The 22,520-nt window shown below is 39.6% G+C and overlaps 1 protein-coding gene across 6 annotated transcripts in view; it reads right to left on the bottom strand.

Annotated features, from left to right (window-relative positions):
• LRGUK (leucine rich repeats and guanylate kinase domain containing) overlaps nt 1–22,520 on the bottom strand; it is a 109,584-nt gene continuing 87,064 nt past the window's right edge. For 5 of the 6 annotated variants that reach the window (XM_077857396.1, XM_077857397.1, XM_077857401.1 and 2 more), the window contains 4 exons: nt 14,424–14,512; nt 12,368–12,490; nt 7,400–7,551; nt 1–2,304 (listed from right to left, as the gene is read on the bottom strand). In XM_077857396.1, the coding sequence (XP_077713522.1) occupies nt 2,174–2,304; nt 7,400–7,551; nt 12,368–12,490; nt 14,424–14,512 (495 nt within the window). In that variant the 3' untranslated portion in view covers nt 1–2,173. The remainder of the gene's footprint in view (nt 2,305–7,399; nt 7,552–12,367; nt 12,491–14,423; nt 14,513–22,520) is intronic. The other variant, XM_077857400.1, reaches the window with a different exon arrangement.

Below are 22,520 nucleotides of genomic sequence, written 5' to 3'. Positions count from 1 at the left end.
TTTTCTTTCTTTCTTTTTTTTTTTTGGCTGAGATTGTCTGCCTTTTTCATTTTTTTTTCAGTCATGTTTATAATTGCTTCTTGAAGCAGTTACATGATAGCTATTTCAAAATCTGTCCAATCATTCCAATATCTGTTTCACCTTGGCATTGGCATATGTTATCTTTCTCATTAAATTTGAAGTTTTTCTGATTCTTGATGAGTTTTATTTTTCTTGTATTTTAACTATATCTTGGACATTTTGGATATTATGTTACGAGAATCTGGATCTTATTAAAATTTTCTGTTCCCCACATGGCCTCCACTGACACTGCAAGAAGATAGGTCAGTGGTGAAAGTCCTGGATCTCCACAAGACCTTCTCCAACACTACCCTGATGGGAAGGGAAAGGAGTGCCTCAGTACTATCGAGTAGGGAATGGAAGTCCAGGTCCCTACAAGCCTTCAATGATACTGTGTATGTAGGGGGCGGTTTCACTGATATTGGGTAGCGTTGCAGCTCCTGGCTCTCCACAAGAACTTCTCTGACACTATCCCAGCAGGGAGAACGACAGGAACCTCCTTATAGCCAGAAAAGCCTCTGTTGACAGGGTAGGGCCACAGTTTTATCCATAGTGTTTGACTAAAGTAGGCTGTTACTGTCTAAAAGTTTTCTGTCTTACAAAGCTATCCCTTTCCGAGTCCTTTAGCCAAAGAGAGCAGCTTTTTGCTGTAGCTTTTGTGGTCTCTAGCATTAATGTTTTGGGGTTGTAGTTTCTCTGGCCCCCAGTTCGGGATATTTGAGCCAAAAAAGATACCCAGGGAACTCATTGCTCTGCTGTTACTTGGGTCCCAAGGTCCCCAGCTAGCCTGCCTTCTTCCTTCCACCTCTCAATCTTCTTATGTTTGTTTTAGATACAATTTCTAGGATTTGACTGTACTTAGTGGAAGAAATAGGGAAAAGTGCATCTCCTCCATGTTGTCTGAAGTTGGAACTATTACTTGTATATCTTCTAGTGTTTCTGAAACGTTTCATAATAACTTCTTAAAAGATTAGATTATGCTAGTGAGTGTTAAAGTGTATTTCACTCCCTGCCTCTTCACTGCTTTAGAGAGGACTAACTCCCTTTTCTCGCTCAGCTTTGTCCTTTCCTTCAAGTGCCCCCTTCCATCCCTCCCACCAACCCCAAGAAAAGAACTTTAAGTAGCTTCTGTTGATAATAGGGCTGGGTGGCAGACAGAAGCCAACAGCAAATCATGTTACATTCAAATTTAAGCATGGGAAAAAGGGTTATTAAAGGGGGTTTTAATATTTTTAAAAGGGAAGTCATTAGAGGGTTTTGATATTTTAAATATTTAACAATTAGTACAGTTCTATATGAAGGCTCCTGTTCCCATGAATCATCATGCCCAGAAGATTCAGAGATGAGACCATCTACCAATCCAAAGAGATGTGTTGTTTCAATGTTTTTTTAAGAACCAGGATAGTCTTACTGGCCCATATCGGCCAAATACCAGCCTTATCTATAACTACCCAATGTTTTCTTCTGCCAACAATAGGTAGTGAAGCTATAAAGATGAAGAAAGTTGTTTAGAAATATTTCTAATGACAAGCAGTACATAATCAGAGTCAGGAAATGGTGAACTAAAAGAAATAGCTGATAATTCTTATTCCTTCATATCGCTCAACAAGTCAAGAACAATGAAAAAATACATTAATTCCCTTTGAGAGATGCAGTCAATATTCTGTTGGTCATGAGTTAAATGGAACTCTACAATCCTTTCATTATCAGAAGACCAAATATTTCAATCCCCTAGAGTACACACTAATGTTATAAATGGACACACTGGAATTTCCAAAGCAGAATCCCAGTTGGATATATCCAAAAATCACTATGCACACAGCAATGCAGAGATCTTGGGAGAGTTTGCCATCTGATATTTCAAGAGCAGGAAGCAGCTGGAAAAATCATTAAGAACTACAAAAAAAATTACATTTCTAAAAACTAAGAATAATTTGCATTTTAAAAAGACACTTCGAGAATCACAAAAGAAATTGAGAGAATTAAGGCATAGAGAATGTTCTTTTGTAGGTAGTTGATTGAGTGGAAAACAAGACCTAGGGCCAGATAAGACAAAGGGATTCACATGGTCAGAACAAGTTTTGTGTGTTAAGACCAAATGTCAACTACTGGTTTACTTGTGGCCCTGAGGGATAGGAGGGAGGGTGAGTTTGGTGTTGAAACCTGGGTGGCTGATGACCGAGATGGTGTGTCTTCTGTGTTGGACAGTCCCTTTGTCACATGGATGTGACAGTTTACATAGCTCTGTAAAACATTAAGAAGAAAAAGACAGTACATAGAGTTAACATCTTGGTACACAAGAGATTTGTTTACAAAGAAAATAATTGCAATGTTGTAAGCCAGAATATTGTTTAGAATTAATCTATAACAAACTAAAGACAACCAAAGAAGAAAAATAGGGGAAGAGTTTCAGAATACATCAAGTGCAGGGTTGGATGAGCCTTAGGTTGTATAGACTTGCCCAATGATCAGAAGATTGCAAACCCAAGTAATTCCCATGCTACTTTTCTATTCTGTTTATATCTTCTGTACAATGCCTGGCACCATATTCCTTTACAATCATCCCTACCCACTAGATTTAGCGCACACACACACACACACACACACACACACGTACCCATATATATCCTAAAGTACTTCCTAGAAAAGCCTCATCCACTGTGTTCTAAGGTTGCTCTGTTTGCCAAGGATGAAGATACCAAGAATGGACCGTGGAGCTAGGCTCTATTGGGAACTGTGGGAAGCGTAATAAACTTGAAAGATAGAGACTAAAGATAAAGCACAGTGGCCACAGAGGAAGCTGAATTCTCCCTGGAGAGAAGCAGTGTAGTAGGGATTGAGAAAGTGAGGCAGAGGATTCTATAGAGAGTGAGAAAAATGGAGTGACCTATACCATAAGATTAAGCAGATTCCACCCATTGGGAAAACAAAAGCCATCCAAATCACTGAAGGGAAGATGGACCTTTCTAAGGTATATTCAGAACAAGAAAGGCACACTCCCTGAAATGATACTATGTTAACAAAAGGAGGGAGAGAGAGGGAGGGAGGGAGGGAGGAATAGAGAGAGAGAGAGAGAGAAAGAGAGAGAGAGAGAGAGAAGAAAAGGAAAAGTTTCTTCTTGTTTGCTGCTGCAGTTTCTTTTTTCTTCCCTTGACCATGGAGATGTTTTTTTAAATTGGAAGGGTAACAAAAACATTTTAAGACAAGTAAAGTCCTGAAGAAGAGAGAATATAGTAGAAGTAGGCTCCCCTAAATCAGTTAAAGTTTCCACGCCCAGGTTAAGTTGTATCCCAGGGTGCTGGAATCACTATAGCAGTGCTTTCACAGTTTGGTCTTGGAGAATTCATTGACAATAAGAGAAGTACTGGAGACAAATAATATTGCTATTTTTAACATGGGAACAAGGATTTACAAACCAGTACACTTGACTTAAATCTTAGCAAATTCAAGTTTGTGAAAGAAATATTTATAAAACACCATACTGAATGATAAATGTTAGAAGGGGTTTACAAAGAAAAATCATCGCAAATTAACTTAATTTCCTTTTACTTAGGCAGAGGTCAACAAATTTATAGCCCATAGGCCAAATCTGGTCTGCAATATGTTTCAGTAAATAAAATTATTGGAACCCAGGCTATGAACATTAATTTACATATTGTCTATTGTTGCTGTCATACCACAATGGGAGAGTTGGATCATTGCAAAAGGATCTGGCCCTTTACAGAAAACTTTCTGACCTCTGAGTTAGAAAACACCACTGATGTAGTTTTGTCTTGATTTCTGCAAAGCACGTATAAAGGTTTCTTACATGAAGACATTAGAGAGATGTGAGTAGGAATCACATCGGAAGTAGACTGTCCCTGGAAGTGAGTCTCCAAAGACATTACTCCTGGCCAAGTCCTGGATCCTATTGTTGACAGTGACTATGACAAAGGCAAAGCTAGCGGGCTTGCTGGTTTTATAGAAACTTATAAAATTGTCAATCTGGAAGACAGATCAACACCCAAAATGATCTCATTGAACTAGAAAGTGGGGCTGAAACCAAAATAATAAAAAGACAAAAATAAAAGTTGCAAGAATGAAAAAGTCAAGTGCATATATGTTAGATGACAGAAACCTGGTTTAGCTGTTCATGTGAAAAAGACCGGAGTGCTAGCCTGACCCAGAGCCAGTCGTGTGATGAATTGCTAAGAAAACCACCCCTGAGAGACACAGGTAAGGTGGTGGACTAGGGAGCTCCAGGCCCGTGTTCCCCTAGGAAACACTGAACAGGGAGTCCAACTGGAACAACTTCGTAGGAGTGCTGCAAGTCAGTGAAAGAGCTGTAGCAACCAAGCGAATGCCCAATCGAGAAAAAGCCCCATTAGGGATGCCTGGATGGCTCAGTTGGTTAGGTGTCTGCCTTGGACTCAGGTCATGACCCCAGGGTCCTGGGATTGAGCCCCACTTTGGGCTCCCTGCTCCAGGGGGAGCCTGCTGCTCCCTCTCCCTTGGCCTACTGCTCCTCCTGCTTGTGTTCTCTCTCTTTGTCTGTCAAATAAATAATCTTAAAAAAATAAAAATAAAAACAGTAGGAAATTTCAAGTTTTTTCCCCCCCACTCACCTTTGCCAACCAGAGACAGTTGAACAATGTTCTAACCTGCCTGGGGGCTGCCTGATTGGTCTCTGTGTCACCAAACTCAGATGGCCAGAGGTGGCACAGCTGGGATCCCCCACAGGTGACACTGCAGGAAGCAGGGGGCAGGGCTAGTGAAAATCCAGATCCATGCACACCCAAGGCAAGAAATTACTGATTGAAGAGTACAAAAGAATGTCTTCATAAGACCCCAAGAGACAGGTAGCTGGGGTAAGACTATTAGGGAAATGAAGATTTTATTTTATTTTTTATACATTTTATTTATTTATTCATGAGAGACACAGAGAGAAGGCAGAGACACAGGCAGAGGGAGAAGCAGACTCCATGCAGGAAGCCAGATGTGGGACTCGATCCGGGGACTCCAGGATCACGCTCCAGGCCAAAGGCAGATGCCCAACCCCTGAGCCACCCAGGCGACCCGGAAATGAAGATTTTAAAAAGCAGCTGTGTATTCTGGGGAACTGGAAAAAAGCAGACACACAGGTCCAGGAAAAGAACTGCCCAGAAAAGGACCAGAAAGACCTTAGGCCTTCACACAGGACTGATCCTGGGCTCAGGACAAGCCCTGCATCCAGTACGGTGTGCACACTTGGAGAGGGGGCTGCTTTTTCAAATGCACCATTTTCAACAAAACATCACGTGACACATAAAGAAACAGGAAAACATGGCCCATTCAAAGGAACAAAATAAATCTTCAGAAACCACCCCTGCAGAAAACTACTGTCATCTTCTGCTTATGTGGGTACAAACGTGTAGCCATAATATCTAGTAGGTATCTAGCGCTTGACTTCTTTCTTACACCATAGCCCATCCTGTTGGCTCTGTATTATTATACCATATTTTATGTTACAATATAAATATATATTACATATACAGATATGTTATAATATACATATATGTTATAGTAATATACAGTGATATTGCTGTATTATGATAGGACAGATATTATTCTCAAGGCTCAGACATTATCTGATTTGCCCAACACTATGTAGCCAGACACAGTAGAAATGGAGGTAGAACCAGGCCTTCTGATTTTTTTTTAAGATCTTATTTATTTATTTGACACAGAGAGAGAAAGAGAGAGAGAGCACAAGCAGTGGGAGCAGCAGGCAGAGGGAGAGGGAGAAGCAGACTCCCTACTGAGCAGGGAGCCTGATGTAGGGCTTGATCCCAGGACCCTGGGATCATGACTTGAGCCAAAGGCATACACTTAACCAACTGAGCCACCCAGGGGCCCCCAGGTCTTCTGATTTCTAATCCAGTGTTGTCTTCACTTCCCCTCTGGTCAGATTGTTTGGAACATAGTTTTTGCGTGGATCTGGATTTTTACTAGCCCTGCCCCCTGCTTCCTGCAGTGTCACCTGTGTGGGATCCCAGCTGTGCCACCTCTGGCCATCTGAGTTTGGTGACACAGAGACCAATCAGGCAGCCCGTAAGTATCTCATTTAAGGGCAGGGACAAGAGGCTAGAAAATAAGATGGGAAAGGTCTGGGAACACTATTCTATGGGTCAGCAGAACCACGATGGGCCTTGGTGACATATTTGGTCCAGGGCTCCTGGAGTTTTGCCCTCAGGCCCCAGAGTGGCAGGCCACAGTCTTTAAGGGGTTCCTAGAACACTTCCCACAACCTGTGAGATGACAATAAAGTGTCTCCTTCAGAATCGGGGATGACTTCCTGGGACTATGGTCTTAGGACTCTCATCCTTATGGTTTGTGTCTACCCTCACAAGTAAAATGCTTGAGAAGACCTTATCTCAGCCAGCTGTCCTAACCAAAGTGCAGCTGCACAGAGGGTCCTCCACCCTTGAGTTGGTTAGAAGCTGCCTGCTGTAGGAACCCTGCCTCTGGACATCCTTTTGTCCCAGGCAAACTAACAAGTCTTTATTCTCTTTCTGGCTCCTCTGGTCACCTGAGCAAGCAGGAGCTCCTCACGTCTCTTCGGGACCCAGGCAGACCTTTACCACCTCTCCAGGCTACAAATGGTGGCTCTCTACCAGCCTGCAGGTCCTACAGAATCCGCTAATTTACTCATTGCTCTCTCTGTTGCTCACAGAGCCCCACCTTCTATCCCAACACTGGTTACTTTCTCTCTCACCTCACCTCTACCCCTTCGGTCTCTTCAACATTGGTCAAGGTCTTTACTCGCTGTCATTTGTGAACACCAAATGCCCATCTTGTTGGTACTGGACACATGCATTCACATGTGTGTTGAGGACCAAGAGGCATGAAGGGGGTGAAGGGGGTGACGTGGGTAGGCTGGGCCAGATCCTTTAAATATAAACCCAACGGGATTCTGACAGAATCCAAGAGCAGAGTCCCAGAGCAGGAGACAGGCCAGCAATCTGAAACTTTCCAGATTCTCTTCACCGTCACTGAATGGAGCCTAAGTCATCAAAGACCTCCTGCAGCAAGCACAGGCCCGTGATCCCAGAAGACCCCTGCGGGCCGACCGGCTGGGTGGGCTGAATAGTGGCCCATTCTAAGTGGCCAAGTAAGTGGCCCTACACACATTCCCGACCTTTCTGAACCTTGTTTCTCATCTCTAAACACTTTTGGGAGACCAAAAAAGAACCCCACCTTACCTCAGAGGAGAGATTCTGACTGAAAGCGCTCATTTAATTCAAACAATCAGGAACCAGTGGGAAAGAGAATTATAATATTAATACTTTTATATGAGAACCGTATGTAAAATGATTCATACCTGTTAGGGTCTGCTCAGCCTCACTCTCACTCACTCCTGAGCCTGGGTGGGAATAAATACTGCCCTCCGGAGGCTGAAAAGACATTTCTTTTGACCATGGATAAGAATGAAATATTGTAGAAAAGCTCTTGACGATGCAGGGATCCTTGCCACTGAAAAATGAAAAGAGAATGATACCTTTGAGATGAAAAGCTACCAGGGGGCATCCAATCTACGCCTAGGACTTCTCGGGTCACCTTTACGGAGCCATGTTAGTGTCTGTGTACGTCTCTGTTGTATTTGCACCGGGCATATTAAAAGCTGTACATATTAGCATAAAGCTCTCCTCTAATCGACAAATCCTAACTGAACACCTCCTAAGAGCAAAGCGTCGTGATGGATGCCCGAGTGTCTACCAAGGGGGCAAGGCACAGATACTAATTCCTGGGACTTTAGAATCAAGTGCAGTTTACATATTGCAGCTCTGGCTATTTCAAAGACGGAGGTTATAAGAGTGAATTAAGGGGCCTGATCTGGGAATACCTAATGCTAGCTTTGCAGACTAGTGATCTTGTTCCCCTTTTTAGGATAAGGTTGGGGTGCGATTAGGGTGCCTGACATCCCTGTGTTTGGGCCAGTCCACTTCTGGCCACAGGTTACTCTGCTCTGGGGTTCACCTGTTCCTTGGCTTCCTCCCAGGGAGGCGCTCCACAGATGGGAGGAGAGAGGCGCATCCTGCAGAGCACTGTGAAGTAATGGAGCTTTGTGGCTTTAGTTCACAGTGAGATTAAACATTATTTCTTAATTTTTAAGTTTATCCATGTGTTAATTGGCTTTTCTCCTGTTGTTTGTAAACTGCCTTTCCTCACTTATCTTTGGAGGATGTGTCTTTCTGTTTGCTGTATCAATTTGTGTGAATTCTTTATATATTGAGTGTTAACTCTTTTGTTATTTTTTAAATCGCTTGCTGTTTTTCCTTTTACATTTGTTTTGGACCTAGAGAAACTTAAAATGTTTATGAATGTAGTCAAAATGTACTCACCTTCCCCTTTATGATTCTTATTTCTCTGAAAACATGTTAACATTTCAAGCAACTTACTACAGCTGACCCTTGCATAATGTGAGGGTTAAGGGTGCTGACCCTCCCTGCAGTCCAAAATCCACATGTGACCTTTGACTTCACAAAAACTTAACTACTCACAGCTTATTGTTGACGGGAAACCTTACCGATAACATCAACAGTTGATTAATACATATCTTGTATGTTATATGTATTACCTACTGTATTCTTACTCTTACAATAAAGGAACATAGGGTAAAGGTTATTAACAAAATCATAAGGAAGAGAAAATATATTTATAGTACAGTAGTACACTGTATTATAAATAATCCATATATACATGAACCCGTGCAGTTCCAACCTGTGTCGTTCAAGGGTCAACTGTATATATGTACAATTAAAACTAAGTTATATTATATATAAGGGCTTAAAATAAAAAGCAGAAGTCCAAGCACTACCTCTCCCAACACCACTTTTACTCTCCTGAGAGCCAATCATTTTTAACCATGTCTGTTTTCAGATATTCTGACAATAATCTTATTTTGTAAATAATACATGACTGACTTGTATTGATTTATCAATTGTAAATTTATCTTCAGTAGATGTAGGTTTCTGCTATAATCAGAAAGGATTCAGCTCACTTAGTAACACACCCCCTGATTTCCTTCTCCTCCAAGAGCTCTTTTGCTATTTTCCATTCTTCCATCTGCTAGATCTACATCTTCATGGATCATATTTCCAACCTCCATTTCTTGTTTCATCAACAACAGATGATTATATTGACCTTCTATCTCTACCTCCTCAGCTTTGTCATTTGAGTTCTACTTTTCCCTGCCAATGTTGATTATAGTACGTTTTGTCATCATAGTTTTGTCTTTTCATGATTTAGCCACAGATTAATTTTAAGTGTTGAAAATTAACAGGTGATTATTTACTGCAGAGCCGCAACTATGCTTTCTTCTCTGTAGTTCCAATGTGATGACTACTATCTCAGCAAAGAAGGACATTCTAGGATCAAATGTCAAATTCAGGTTGACCTCCACTTGTTCATACTCCACATTTAACTTAAGTTCATATCTGACAGTAGCAAAGGCTGATGCAAATTGTGTCTATTCAGGATAAGGCTTGTCATTTAATGAGAGTGTCTCTGTCTACCAGGATGATATTATGACTGTAGCAGAGATGAAAAGGGTAGAAGTAAGTTTTAATGAGGTGTCCCCAGGAGTTCAAGGCCCTATTACCAGGAAACACAGTCCCATTAGCTATCTGGGCTTGTCCTTGACCCAGAAGGAAATGTAGTGGGTGATGTAGGCATACTGAGGGGACATGTCCAATGTGAGGACACTCCTGCGGTCTGTATTATGTTTGATTAGCAAGCAGGGGCTGCAGTGCTTGGGTAGTAGTCCGTGACTGGAATCCAAAATCAGCTCTCCTGGAAAGCTCCCACACTGGGCATGGACACCTGCCTTCTGCTCAACCTATCAACTATAGCTAGGGCTAGATGGCGCCAACATTCCCAGGCAGAGGTGGTCCAGGATGGAGCAATCTCTCTGCAGCTAGGGTTCTGCTCAGAAGTTTTGAGTACTCGAAAAAAAAAAAAAAAAAAAAAAGAAGAAGTTTTGAGTACTTATAGGGGAGCCTGGGTGGCTCCACAGACTAAGCATCTGACTTTGGTTCAGGTAGTGATCCCAGGGTCCAGGGAGCCCCGTGTCAGGATCCCTGCTCAGTGGGGCATCTGCTTGTCCCTCTCCATCTCCCTCTGCTCCTCCTCTTGCTTGTGCTCTCTCTCTCTCTAAATGAATAAATAAAATCTTTGAAGAAAGGAAAAGAAAGAAAAATGTCACTGAATTTTTAATACATATGATATTAGTTTATTAGGGCTGGTGTAACAAAGTACTGTGAACTCAGTGACTGAAATTTAATGTCTCACAGCCCTAGAATCTAAAAGTCTGATATCAAGGTGTTGGTAGGGTGGGTTCCTTCTGAGACTGTGATGGAGAATCTATTCTAGGCCTCTCCTCTAGCTTCTGGTGGTTAGCTGACAGTTTGGTATTCCTTGGCTTCTACATCACCCCAAGCCCTCTTCTGATGTGTGTGTGTGTCTGTGTTCAAATTTCCCCTTTTTAGCGCACACTAATCATATTGGCTTAGAGGTCTACCTTACTACCTTACTCCAATATGATCTTATATTAACTAATTACATCTGCAACAACCTTATTTCCAAATAAGGTCACACTCTGAGGGGATAGGACTCCAGCATGTGAATTTGGTGGGGGTAGGGTGGTAGGACACAACTCAACTCATAACACATGTTTTGGTCTCTTATTTTGGGAAAGAGTAGGTCTTCATTTAAAACGCACACCAAAAAAAGGGAGGGGCATCACAAAGCAAAGTCTGTCTTTCAACAACTTCTTTTCCTATCAAAGAAAGTATTAAATGAAAATGCTTTGAAAGACAGATGTAAAGAAGTAGTGGAGTTGAAAGGCATATGTATATTACACCAGTGAATGGTCAGACTTGACGGTAGGTCTGACCCACCCTTTTCACCATGAGAAGAGATGATCTATGAGCCCAGTGCAGCGTGTTAAGCATTCCTTTTCTCTCTCTGTTATAGTCTGAATGTGTCCATCCCTCTTCCTTCAATTGATATTGAAGACTGCCAAACCCACACAACCCTATTTTTTTTTAAAGAAAGTATGTTTTTTTTTTGAATTTTTATTTATTTATGATAGTCACAGAGAGAGAGAGAGAGAGAGAGAGAGAGAGAGAGGGGCAGAGACACAGGCGGAGGGAGAAGCAGGCTCCATGCACCGGGAGCCCAACGTGGGATTCGATCCGGGGTCTCCAGGATCGCGCCCTGGGCCAAAGGCAGGCGCTAAACCACTGTACCACCCAGGGATCCCTACACAACCCTTCCTAAAGAATTCTCTACTTGGTTCTCTGTCACTGGTCAGGCCACAGATAATCAGATAAATAATGGGTGCTTGATATAGGTGCAACCAATCCATAGACCAGCCTATTTCCTTATGAGTATTCTGGCCACAAATCTCTATTCAAGAGTGCCGCCCCTACTGGATGGTGATTGACACAGCTATCCAGATGTTTTCTTGGGAAGTTTGGATTCAAGACCTATGAAAAGATGGTCAATTGCAGAAGTAGATACAGCTAAAGCAGAAACAGAATATAGTAGAATGCTGCAAAGGCCAAGCACTAAAATCAGTGGTGGAGTGTCAGCTGTGGTCTATTTGAGGTCTTCAACTCAACACATACTCAGCTTTTGTTTTTGTTTTTGTTTTTGTTTTTGTTTTTCATACTCAGCTTTTGAAACACATGTTGAAATATTAAGCACAGGAAACCTGAAATGCCTTTTTTTATATATTAAACAATGGCTAGCAATCATTTAAAAACACAGCACTATACTAATCAGAGATGTTGACTGCAAATTACAAATACCAACTCTGGCTAATTTTAATATTTAAAAGCAAATTATTGAAAAGCTATTGACAGACTAACGGAAAACTGAAGAATCAGACCTAAAAACTGGTCAGGAATCAAGGTAAGCTAGGTGACAAGAACACAGCCAAGTCTCAATATGGGAAGAGATTGGTAGATCATCGCCGCTTGTATTCCACAATGGATTCTTGACCTTCCGCTACCAGTGTCTTGAAAGACCTCTAACTGCCCCTGCATCTTTGTGTCACTCCCTCAAGATTCAAAAATCCCAGAGAGAAGCTTTTAATTGTATGAATTCAAGACATGTGCCCATGTCCTCCCTACAGGACCAGGACCTACTCTCCTTTCAAATTCCATGGTAGAAGGTGGGGCCCTGCTTCCCAGTTTTAGGATTTTTCTGAAGCTTAGGAAGGAGTGTCATAACCTTAACTAATTAACAGAAAATAACTGATTTTATCCAATAAAACTCAACTCACCTCTTCTCAGAATATGGTCCAATGAGAGTTTTAAAATAATCTTCACTAAGCTCAAAACTTTTCTGTAGTTCTAAAGATGTAAAATAATGTAGACCATTGATAATAGGGGCTGGCACTGGACCCCTGAAATCAGAAAAAATCCGAGGAATGTTGTAATGATACCAAGCATACACACATGTAATACCTGACCGATAAATCACATAAATGCAAAAGCTAATAAAATCTATTCGGAATAATGTAATATATCCACTCAAACATTTGCTCCAGAGCTTGTCTTAAAACACTAGCATTATTACATTCTAATTTGTAGATTAAGTGAATTTGTATTGTTTCGAATCTTCCTTTTTTTTAAATTTTTTTTTTATTGGAGTTCAATTTGCCAATGTATGGCATAACACCCAGTGCTCATCCCACCAAGTGTCCCCCTCAGTGCCCGTCACCCAGTTGTATCTTCCTTATCCATTAAGTCACTAATATAGGCAAATTATCTTCTTACGGATTGGTATGTATTCTATTATAAACCCTAGTCCATTTGTTATGTGAGGTCCAGCAATGTATCAACGGCTATAAAAACTGAAATAGATATTTTCGAAGTTTGTATCTAATCCAGTGCTTTGAAATGATACCAGAATAAAATATTTCTAAAAATTCTAGTATTATACTCTCAACTGAATTCTAGTGTAAAATATTCTTTTTTAATCTCTACTAGCCTGTTTCCCCAGAGTGGTTTGGAAGAATCATTAACTGTTTTTAGAGAAAAAATCCTGTTGTTATTCACCTCAGACTTGCAAAGTAGCCCAATTGCATATAAATGCATGCAAATTCCAAGCATCTATGTGTCCTAGTATGACCCATTTGGAGCTTATATTTAAAACTGCTTCGTTTCTCTGTCCCCAGTGTTTTAATAAGCATGGCCCTGCTGCTGGTTGGAGGTCACACAGACCCCAGCTTTGCTGCTCTGGAAAACACTGCCTATCTCCTGGTCATTACCCTCCTGGTCCTTCAAAACTCCGTGTATACCACACAACCTATCTTTTGAATCAGACTATCCAAAGATAGCCTATCAATATAGAGAGAATTCATCACACTTTTTGGATGTGTAACAAATAGACAAAACTTGGTTTCATTTATATTGGTTGAAGATTTTCAAGAGACAGCTTAAAATTATACAAAATACAGAGAACTGAAATTGAAAAAAATTTTAAATGGCTTCTTTATTCTGCTTCCTTGAATCACTGCATGCTAAAAAGCTTTTTTAAAATGCTATAATTAAGGTCTTGTCATGTTCTTACTAACTTTCTGAAAACAAGGCCTTCATGTTATTCTCAAATTTTCTAAAATGGGACACAGGAAAGAGAATTCATAATATCAAAGCCTGTAACATAAATGAGAAAATGCAAACATTCTATAGCCATCCTGTGACCTAGTTATTTATTTTGAGTAAATATTAAGGCCTAACTGATATGTAATAATTAACAGTACAGTAATTATTGTAGCCACTAACATCATGAAACCTTTGCTATCTAGAAGGGACTAAGTAGAACTTTTCATATTAAGAACTGAGAATTCATAGATTAATAAAGATACAAGCATTCTCACCCTCATAGAATTTACAGTTTAATATGGAAAGGAGGTGTTAAACAAATGACTTCACAAATAATTAATTACTATTGTGTTTAGAGTCATGACAGCCAAGAGCAAGATATTCAACAGGATATAATTAACCTTCAGTCATGAACAGCCTTGGTGAAGGCTGATTTTTATATATATAAAGTATATATTCAAATTCCGCCAGAAATACTATTCTTTGTAGTCTTCAAAGAATGCCAAAAAAGCCATCAGTTTCTAATAGCTATGAACATATTACGTCTTTTTAAAATATATATAAATGAAAGGAAAATACAACTTCTAGAACTGGGTTTACTACTGAATCACTGGATCTACTTTAGTACAAAGGCCTGTTTACCTTGATGATTTAGGAATCATCTGATATCTTTGGATACTAGAGAATCGATCTAAAAATGCCCAGATCTAAATAAATGTGATAAATTGCTACCTTTGAAATAGGAGGGTATGGTGAGGAGGTATCTTTCCCATCAGGGCCTGCCGGGCTGTCTCATATTGTCTCTCCAGAGAATCTCTTTCCTAGGCAAGAAATATGATCAGAAAATTATACTGATATCAAAAATATGTCATGCGGTGAAAGTAGCTATAATCATTAACTTCTTACTAGAGATTGCCAAATATGTGGAAAGAAAAAGGGCCTAAAAAACCACTGGTATTGGTTTAGTGGAAAGAAAAAAAACTTGATAAATGAAATCTTTTTATGAAGGCCACAATTTAATATATCAACTTTATTTGACATCTAAATAATAATGTGGTGATTCCTTATTAATGTTTATATATTTTTTCTTTCCAATGGGATTATCTCTCAAGGATATATATTACTATCTCTTTAGTCTTCCCAGATCTTCACACGCAGACTACTTCGACTTCGCACGCAGTAGTCAACTGATTGACGATATCCAACAATGTTTCAGTATGACCCTGAAATATCTCCTACATTTCACCAGCACATCACCATCACTATATACTTAGTAAACATTTGATGGGGATACACAGACATAAAAGACACAATTGCTGCCTTCAAAAGGTTTATAATCTGGTGGCAAAAGGGACTTTAAAAAGATGGAGGAAAAAAACGAGATAGTACATGCTGTTTTATAAACAGTACAATGTGTGTCTATACACAGATTATATAATGGAGTGTGATCTGTTCAGTAACTATCCAAGTGCTGGATTTCCTCATTTTAAGCAAAGCTGACATATAAAATCCTTAATTTACAGAAAAGATAAATCAGCAAGTGCTTATTTGTCCTACATAATAGACTCATTTAAAACGGGATTTATAATAACAGTTATTTAAACAGCAATCTTTGCTTACGGTAACTGAATCTGAACTAAACTTGCTCTGACTTTAATGTCACCACCAGGCTCCTCTATAAGTTGATATTTGTTAAAATTACATAAGAGATGACAACAAATAGGTATGCCAGTGAAAGAATCCACGCCAAAGCTATGGTTGCAAGCCCACAATTTACAGCTAACCACTTGTTTTAGCCTTGGGGCTAGCATAGTTACAAGTGGTTCCATGTTTTGGGGGAGGTTTTCAAGAATCATTTTTTAAGGGTTAAGTTGATGTGCTTCTAAAAACATTTTTGTGTTACAGAAACTAATCTGCAGGAGTGGCTCTGCTCTGTGGTGATGCCAAGGTTGATGCAGTGAGCTCCTCTGGGAAACAAGTTGCATCCCCAAGACCAGAAGTCCCTTTGGTCACTCCTATGTTCCCCTGCACACAGCACAACACACTTGAGCACACAGTGGGAGTTCAATATATATCTTTAATGTACAACAGTATAAATCTGGGGAAGTAGTATAAAGTGTGAATAATGTCTACCATTCTTTATGATCTGGAATAGAATTTGCTGCACACAGTTGCTAGCTTTTGGGTCAAGCTAGGGTCAAGCTTTTGAAATTTTTAGACACCATGACACATGAGAGCTAACATGTAAACTCACCGAACACAGGCTCTCAGTTGTCTATTTGGTCACCAAGACCATTTAATTGTTTCCCTGACCATTAGCTGTGATTCTAAGTAGGATAAGGAGAAAATATCTGTCAGGCTGGAGGGATGGGGTCTGTCATGGGACAAGAAAGGAAGAAAGAAATTCTACTTAAATTTCACCATTTTAAACTATCTGTTTACATAACTCCATAAATACACCTAAATTTGTTCATATTACTACAAAAGTACTATATATTGATAAATTCTGCTGTCCTATCCACTCTCAGGTTAATTTGTCATTATTCTTCCTCAAATACCCTATCACAGTACATATATTTTCTATTGTGATTTTACTTTACACCATCTTAATTTTTTTTCCATATTGATCTTTCAATTATATCATGGCTGGGAAGATGAAAATAATAGTGGAATCATAGTCTGGATCTTTCAGAATTCCCACACAAAAATAATTAGAACAAGCAAAGAGCAAAAGAAAAAAACATATCAAAACACTTACAAGAAGACTAGGTGAAGAAATATCCCTTCAAACTCCAAAATACAGGTGATAATAGTGACACCACCACATGGCACCAGTGTCTATTCAAGAGAAAGCCAAAGGGAGCAACAGAGGGCTAAAACACCTGTGAACAGGAGTACCTCAAAATGGTTAAAAAGTATTCACTGGTAAGAAAAGCAGCACAACTGGGCACCACAGCTGGAATACAGGGGGGCTTGTTCCCACCCTGACAGTGGCTTAGCATAAGGGGTCCCCGGTAAGTTCTAGAGGAACTGGGTCAACCGTGACTTCTTGAAACTGACACACTGTGGCTTTCTCCTGACATGGCCTCACTCTAAAGAAAAGATGATGGGAGTGAAATAAAAATCAACTAGGACAGAGGTCAATAGAGATGAAGAGAAAGTCTAGACCAAAGTGGTGGAGGGGAATCAGAGCCACGAAACCCCTAACAGAAAATTGCTGCATATTTTTACACAATTTGAAAGAATGATGCTTCCTTTTAGAAGTTTGATAAAACCAATTTCACATAAAAATGAGAAATTTCCTAGTAAAATCCCAGAGCTAATATTTTTAAAAAGAGAAAAAGGAGATTAACACCTCTACATACAATGAAAGTATGCTCATAAAACAGATAAAATTTGTAATCTACAATTTCAAAATTAACTAAAAGGCATTAAGGAAATTGAATAAAACATTAAGGAACAAAAAAATTATTATATGTTATTTTATGTTATTAAGGGAGAGAGCACATGGGCTGGGTGAGGGGCAGAGGGAGAGGAAGAGAATCTTAAGCAGGCTCCACACCCAGCACAGAGCCCTATACAGGGTTCAATCTCATGATCCTGAGATCATGACCTGAGCTGTAATCAAGAGTCAGGTATTTAACCAACTGAGCCACTCAGGTGCCCTAATAAATTGAAATTTTAAAAACTCCTAAGTGAGGTGAAGGAACTCAGGAAAGAATTAGAAATATAAGGGAAAAAATAGTCACTTCAGAAATGAAAACTGAACCAGAAGGGATAGAAGAGTTAATAAAAACAACAACAAATAATGCCCAGAGGAAGAGAAAGTGAAGGAGGAAATTTTAACTCAAAAAGAAATAAAGAAAGAAGTAACAAGATTCAAGGGAAAATGACAAATATTTAAGAAAGACAAAGAAGATCCAACATGCAAATAGTAAAGAGTCCTTGATAAAGAAGCCCGAACAAACAGGACGAGTGGCAAAATCTACAGTTTGAGTCTTGAGTATCCCTGTCACCAGCAGGCAAAAACTCAGGAAATGCTGCCCCCAGAGCCCTTCCTGTATCTAGCAGACAATGTGCCTAGACACCAAAACTACTAGACATTGGCCAGAAGCCTAATGATGAGTATGCAGGTACTTGAGAACTAAGACAAAATGAGAGTTAAAAGAGAGCAAGCAGAAGACCATGTGCTGAGAGTGTAGCCATATAACACAACCACAAATAATCGGGTCTGAGGTGGGTGGAGAACATGCACAAACCAGATTTTTAACTGTCTTTGGTCTTTGTATGGGGCTCTAGTCATATTGGTATCACTATTCTGAGGCTTTTCTATATGTCTCAGAAAAGGATAAACATGTGAGAAATTTAGTGACATTATAGTTCTATCATCTCCCATGTCTCTCAGAATCATCAGGATGCTCAGTGTGAAGGAAAGATATGTAATAGAGAAGATGAGTAAAAATCCTCAAGTATTCAATCTAAATTGGAAATATTAACTTGAACTCATGAAATATTTTACCTATCTACAGAAAAGGCCTGAACAATGACTACCCCAATAGTGATGAGCACTCCTAGCAACCACATGCCCTTTTACTACCATCTCCCACTTAAAGAAAGCAGGGATTCTTGGAGAAAAGATGTGTTGCAGATCTGGGGCAGGTAATGCACAAAAGAACATGAAAGATCTTGTCCTAACAGAGAGCAAGATGGGAAGAGAGCAAATAGACATGGGTCATGATAAAGGACAGAGGAACCAACCTGAACAAGGTCTCCCTGGCCGACAGTAGGATAATTCTAGTTTCAATAAGGATACAAAGTGCAGTAGGTAGATACCATTCAATATGTACAATCAAGAACATAATGATCATAAATGATATTTAAAAATTAATTGGTCACCTTCAGAGAATAAGAGGAATCCATTATTTTGTAAAAAAAACACTTAGCTGATCCTTTTTTTTTTTTTTTTAAGATTTTATATATTTATTCATGAGAGACAGAGAGAGGGTGGGGCAGAGACACAGGCAGAGGGAGAAGCAGGCTCCATGCAGGCAGCCCAACGTGGGACTCGATCCTGCGTCTCCAGGATCAGGTCCTGGGCTGAAGGCAGAGCTAAACCACTGAGCCACCCGAGCTGCCCTAGACAGCTGATCCTATATGATCTGTGCCACTTGGTAACCAGGTGGTTCGAGGAGCATCTCTTTGTAGTATTATTCCAGCTAATAAATCTGGTGAATGCCATGCCCTGAAAAATGCATCTGAGCAGAAGCAAGCACTTTTCTTTTGGAGTCAAAATAGACACTGCTAATCAGTATGATCTTGGGCAAGCTCCCTAAGCCAAGCTTCCTCACAGTATTGAAAGGAAGTGGTGCTTAGTAGATATAGGGACCCACTATTTTGTCACCACAGATCCACCTTTCCACTGGCCTTCACACATTCAGGTACTTCATGGGATTGGACTAATCTAATTTGCCACACACATAAATTTGCTAAATTGGCTTTGAATGAATCGGTCATTCAGCAATTGTTGTGGAGATTCAGCTTTCAGTAAACTGGCCTCCTCCAGGAGTGAGGGTATCCCCTAAGGAGATCAGAAGACCTGACTGAAGAAATAGATACCAGTGAAGTTCAAGTGAAGGTTCAAAATCAAGCTTCTGAGCACTGGGTGTTATTCTATGTGTTGGCAAATTGAACACCAATAAAAAATAAATTTATAATAAAAACAAAAAAAAAATCAAGCTTCTTCTGGAAGGCAAAAATCTAGTCACAGTTCCAGAGCAGGAAATCTTCACTAAGCTATCATAGCCTTCACGTATGCCTTCCAGGAGGCCAACCCTGCAAATGGGGGCTGCCATCAGTAAGGGAAACTAAATGGCTGACAAAACTTGTGAACTCCAAGTTCTGTAATCAATAGTATATGTGTCGTGTAAATAAAAACTTTCACTGGATAGTGTTTGCTATATATTTTTTGCAGTGGTAAGAAAAGAGCTCTGCATTTTTTTAACTCAAACCTTAAAAGAAAATTGCATTTAAGAAGTAAGGCTGATCAAAATTATATTTACAGTTCTCCAGGAATTTTTCAGAGATGCTCAAATTAATATGCTCTGGGAGTCACTCAGAAAAGTAAGTACATTTGAGAAGAAAGGAAGAGGAATGAATGAGAGGAAAGGAAGGGAAGAGAGGGAAGGATTTGGGGAAGGAAAGGGGAGGGAAGGGGAGCCTTCTGAGAGCAAAAGCTCCCCCAGGATTGCTAAACTAGCAATGACAGAATGAACTCATCTTCCAGAAAACTGTCACACAGACTATGGACACTACTTTCACACACGGCCATACTTACCTTAGCTCATTATTTCTGTCTCCCCAGATTTACATCCAGGGGGATAGGTAGCTAAGTCTCAGCACTTCACAAGCTCTCACCCTAATGTGGTCTACTGGTATGGTCTGGATTCCTCACTCTCTTTCAATCCTTCATAATGATCAGTTGGACCTCTGTCTGGTTTTGGTTTCAGCATCACTCCTGGACTAAACCCTTATAGAATGCCTTTGATTTTTCAAGCTGCAGGAAATGCTACCAACCCCAGAGAGGTTGAGTAACTCATTGAGGTCTGTCCTGCCAATGAACAAATGGTACTTACCCCACTATACCAGGTATCCTCCTAAACCCCCAAAGGCCAACATACCTTGTGTCCTTTTCAACATTTACCACCTTCTTCCTGCTCCCGAGATAAGCACTCTCTTGACTTTTATGGTAACCACTTCTCTTCTATACTTTTTCAAGTAAACATGGATCCCTAGGTACTATGGTTTAGTATTGCTGATTTTTAAATTATATATTAATAGAATCATATAGTGTGCATTAAAGAGGCCACATGATGGGATGAGCACTGGGTGTTTTACACAGCTGATAAATTACTGAGAACTATATCTGAGGGCACCCAGGTGGCTCAGTGAGTTAAGCATCTGCCTTTGACTCGGGTCATGATCCAGAGGTCCTGGGATCAAGCCCCGCATCAGGCTCCCAGGTCAGTGGGGAGTCTGCTTCTCCCTGAGAGTCTGCCCCTCTCTCTGATCATGGTCTCTCTCTCAAATAAATAAAATCTTAAAAAAAAAAAGAACTACAGCTGAAACTAATGATGTACTATATGTTGGCTAATTGAATTTAAATTTTAAAATATTATATAATGTGTATTCTAGTTTATGTGCTGTTGAAGCGAGCACATATAATGTGTATTCTTTAGAGTCAAGAATATTTTAACAGGATGTTTGAGAGATACAACCATTGAGTGAAGTCTGTTCCTTTCCATTACTGTACTTCATTCATTCATTCACTACATGAATATTCAAAATTTTACTTGGCCAATCTACTGCTAGTGGACGCTTGAGTTTCTTGTTTAGGACTAATAATATATACAAGGCTACTACCAACAATATTGCACATATCTTTTGGTGCACATGGCTACATATTTCCATTGGAATCCCACTGCTGAGGCATAGGGTATATGTATGCTTGACTTTAGTGGATGATGCCCACCTATTTTCTAAAGTGTACAAACTGAACCTCCTACCAGTGGTCTTCTAAGAATTTCAACTATTCCACATCTTAACATCTCATAATTTGAGCTTCTAGTGTATAAATAGTAGTATTTCACTGTGGCTATAATTTCCATTTCCTGATAATGAGGTTGAGTATATCTCCACATGATTATTGGCCATCTAGATATTATCCTTTGTAAAAAGGTTCTTCCATAAGTTATTTTTTCCTGATATTATCCTTTGTAAAGAAGTTTTTCTGTTATTTTTCTCTTAATAGTTTATAAAAGTTCTTTATATATTCTAAATAACAACATTTGTTTAGTTATATTTATTGCAGATATCACCCCCCTCTTTCTGGTTTGTTTTTTTTCCTCTTTAATACTGTTTTTTTTTAATTGACATAAATTGCTAATTTTAATGTTCCTCAATGTTTGAAACTTCTCCTTTGTAATTTGTGTTTTTTGTATTGTATTTAAGGAATCTGTACCTGCCTCAAAGTCATAAAAACCTTACATTATCTTCTAGAAGTATTACTGCTTTGTCTTTCATATTTATACAGATAATCCACCTTAAATTTTGTAATCGCACCTTGACATATATGTATAGTTAGAAACTATGCACAAGGAAAGGGTGGAATGTTTGAATAGGGGGTAAGACAGAAAGACTCATGAGCACATGGAGTTTGGGGTGAATTTGAGCAGAGAGGAAGAACATCATCTTCAACATCTGTGGGAAGGAGTTTCAGAGAAACAGAACCCCAAAAAGCCTAGACAATGGGAATTTCCACCTATTACTATTAAATGGTGTTTCTAAAAGTGAATATGAATATATTAAATCTACAGTGAAGACACCGAAAGAGCACAAAATGTTTACACTAAATGTTTGGGGGGATACAATTTAATACAGGTTTTTGACAGAGGAAGTTGCAATTACTTTCTTCAGCCCACTAAAAGTTCTCAAAAATACATGGAAATTTATGTCGGGGAAAGTAAAATGAGAAAAATAACATCTCCCAAGGGTTGCAGTGAAAGGTACATGAGATAAATTTACACGAAAGCCCTTTCCAAATTACAAATGTGTGTAAAGGCTATTTATGTTCTCTAGCATTAACAAGGTAACATCTCTCTACAGCTTCTGCTGCCGTGTTGCTCATTTTGCATTGTTAACAGCTACGCAAAAGGTTAAGAACCTAAAATCTAATAACTACTTAGAATTTAAAAATAGTGTTGAGTTCATCATCTTTGAAGGAAAATGAGGCATTAAAAATAACCTTAAAGGGATCCCTGGGTGGCGCAGCGG

Source organism: Canis aureus, chromosome 18, assembly GCF_053574225.1.
Source record: "Canis aureus isolate CA01 chromosome 18, VMU_Caureus_v.1.0, whole genome shotgun sequence".
Taxonomy (NCBI): Eukaryota; Metazoa; Chordata; class Mammalia; order Carnivora; family Canidae; genus Canis; species Canis aureus.
This window is presented reverse-complemented; position numbering and strand designations above follow the sequence as displayed.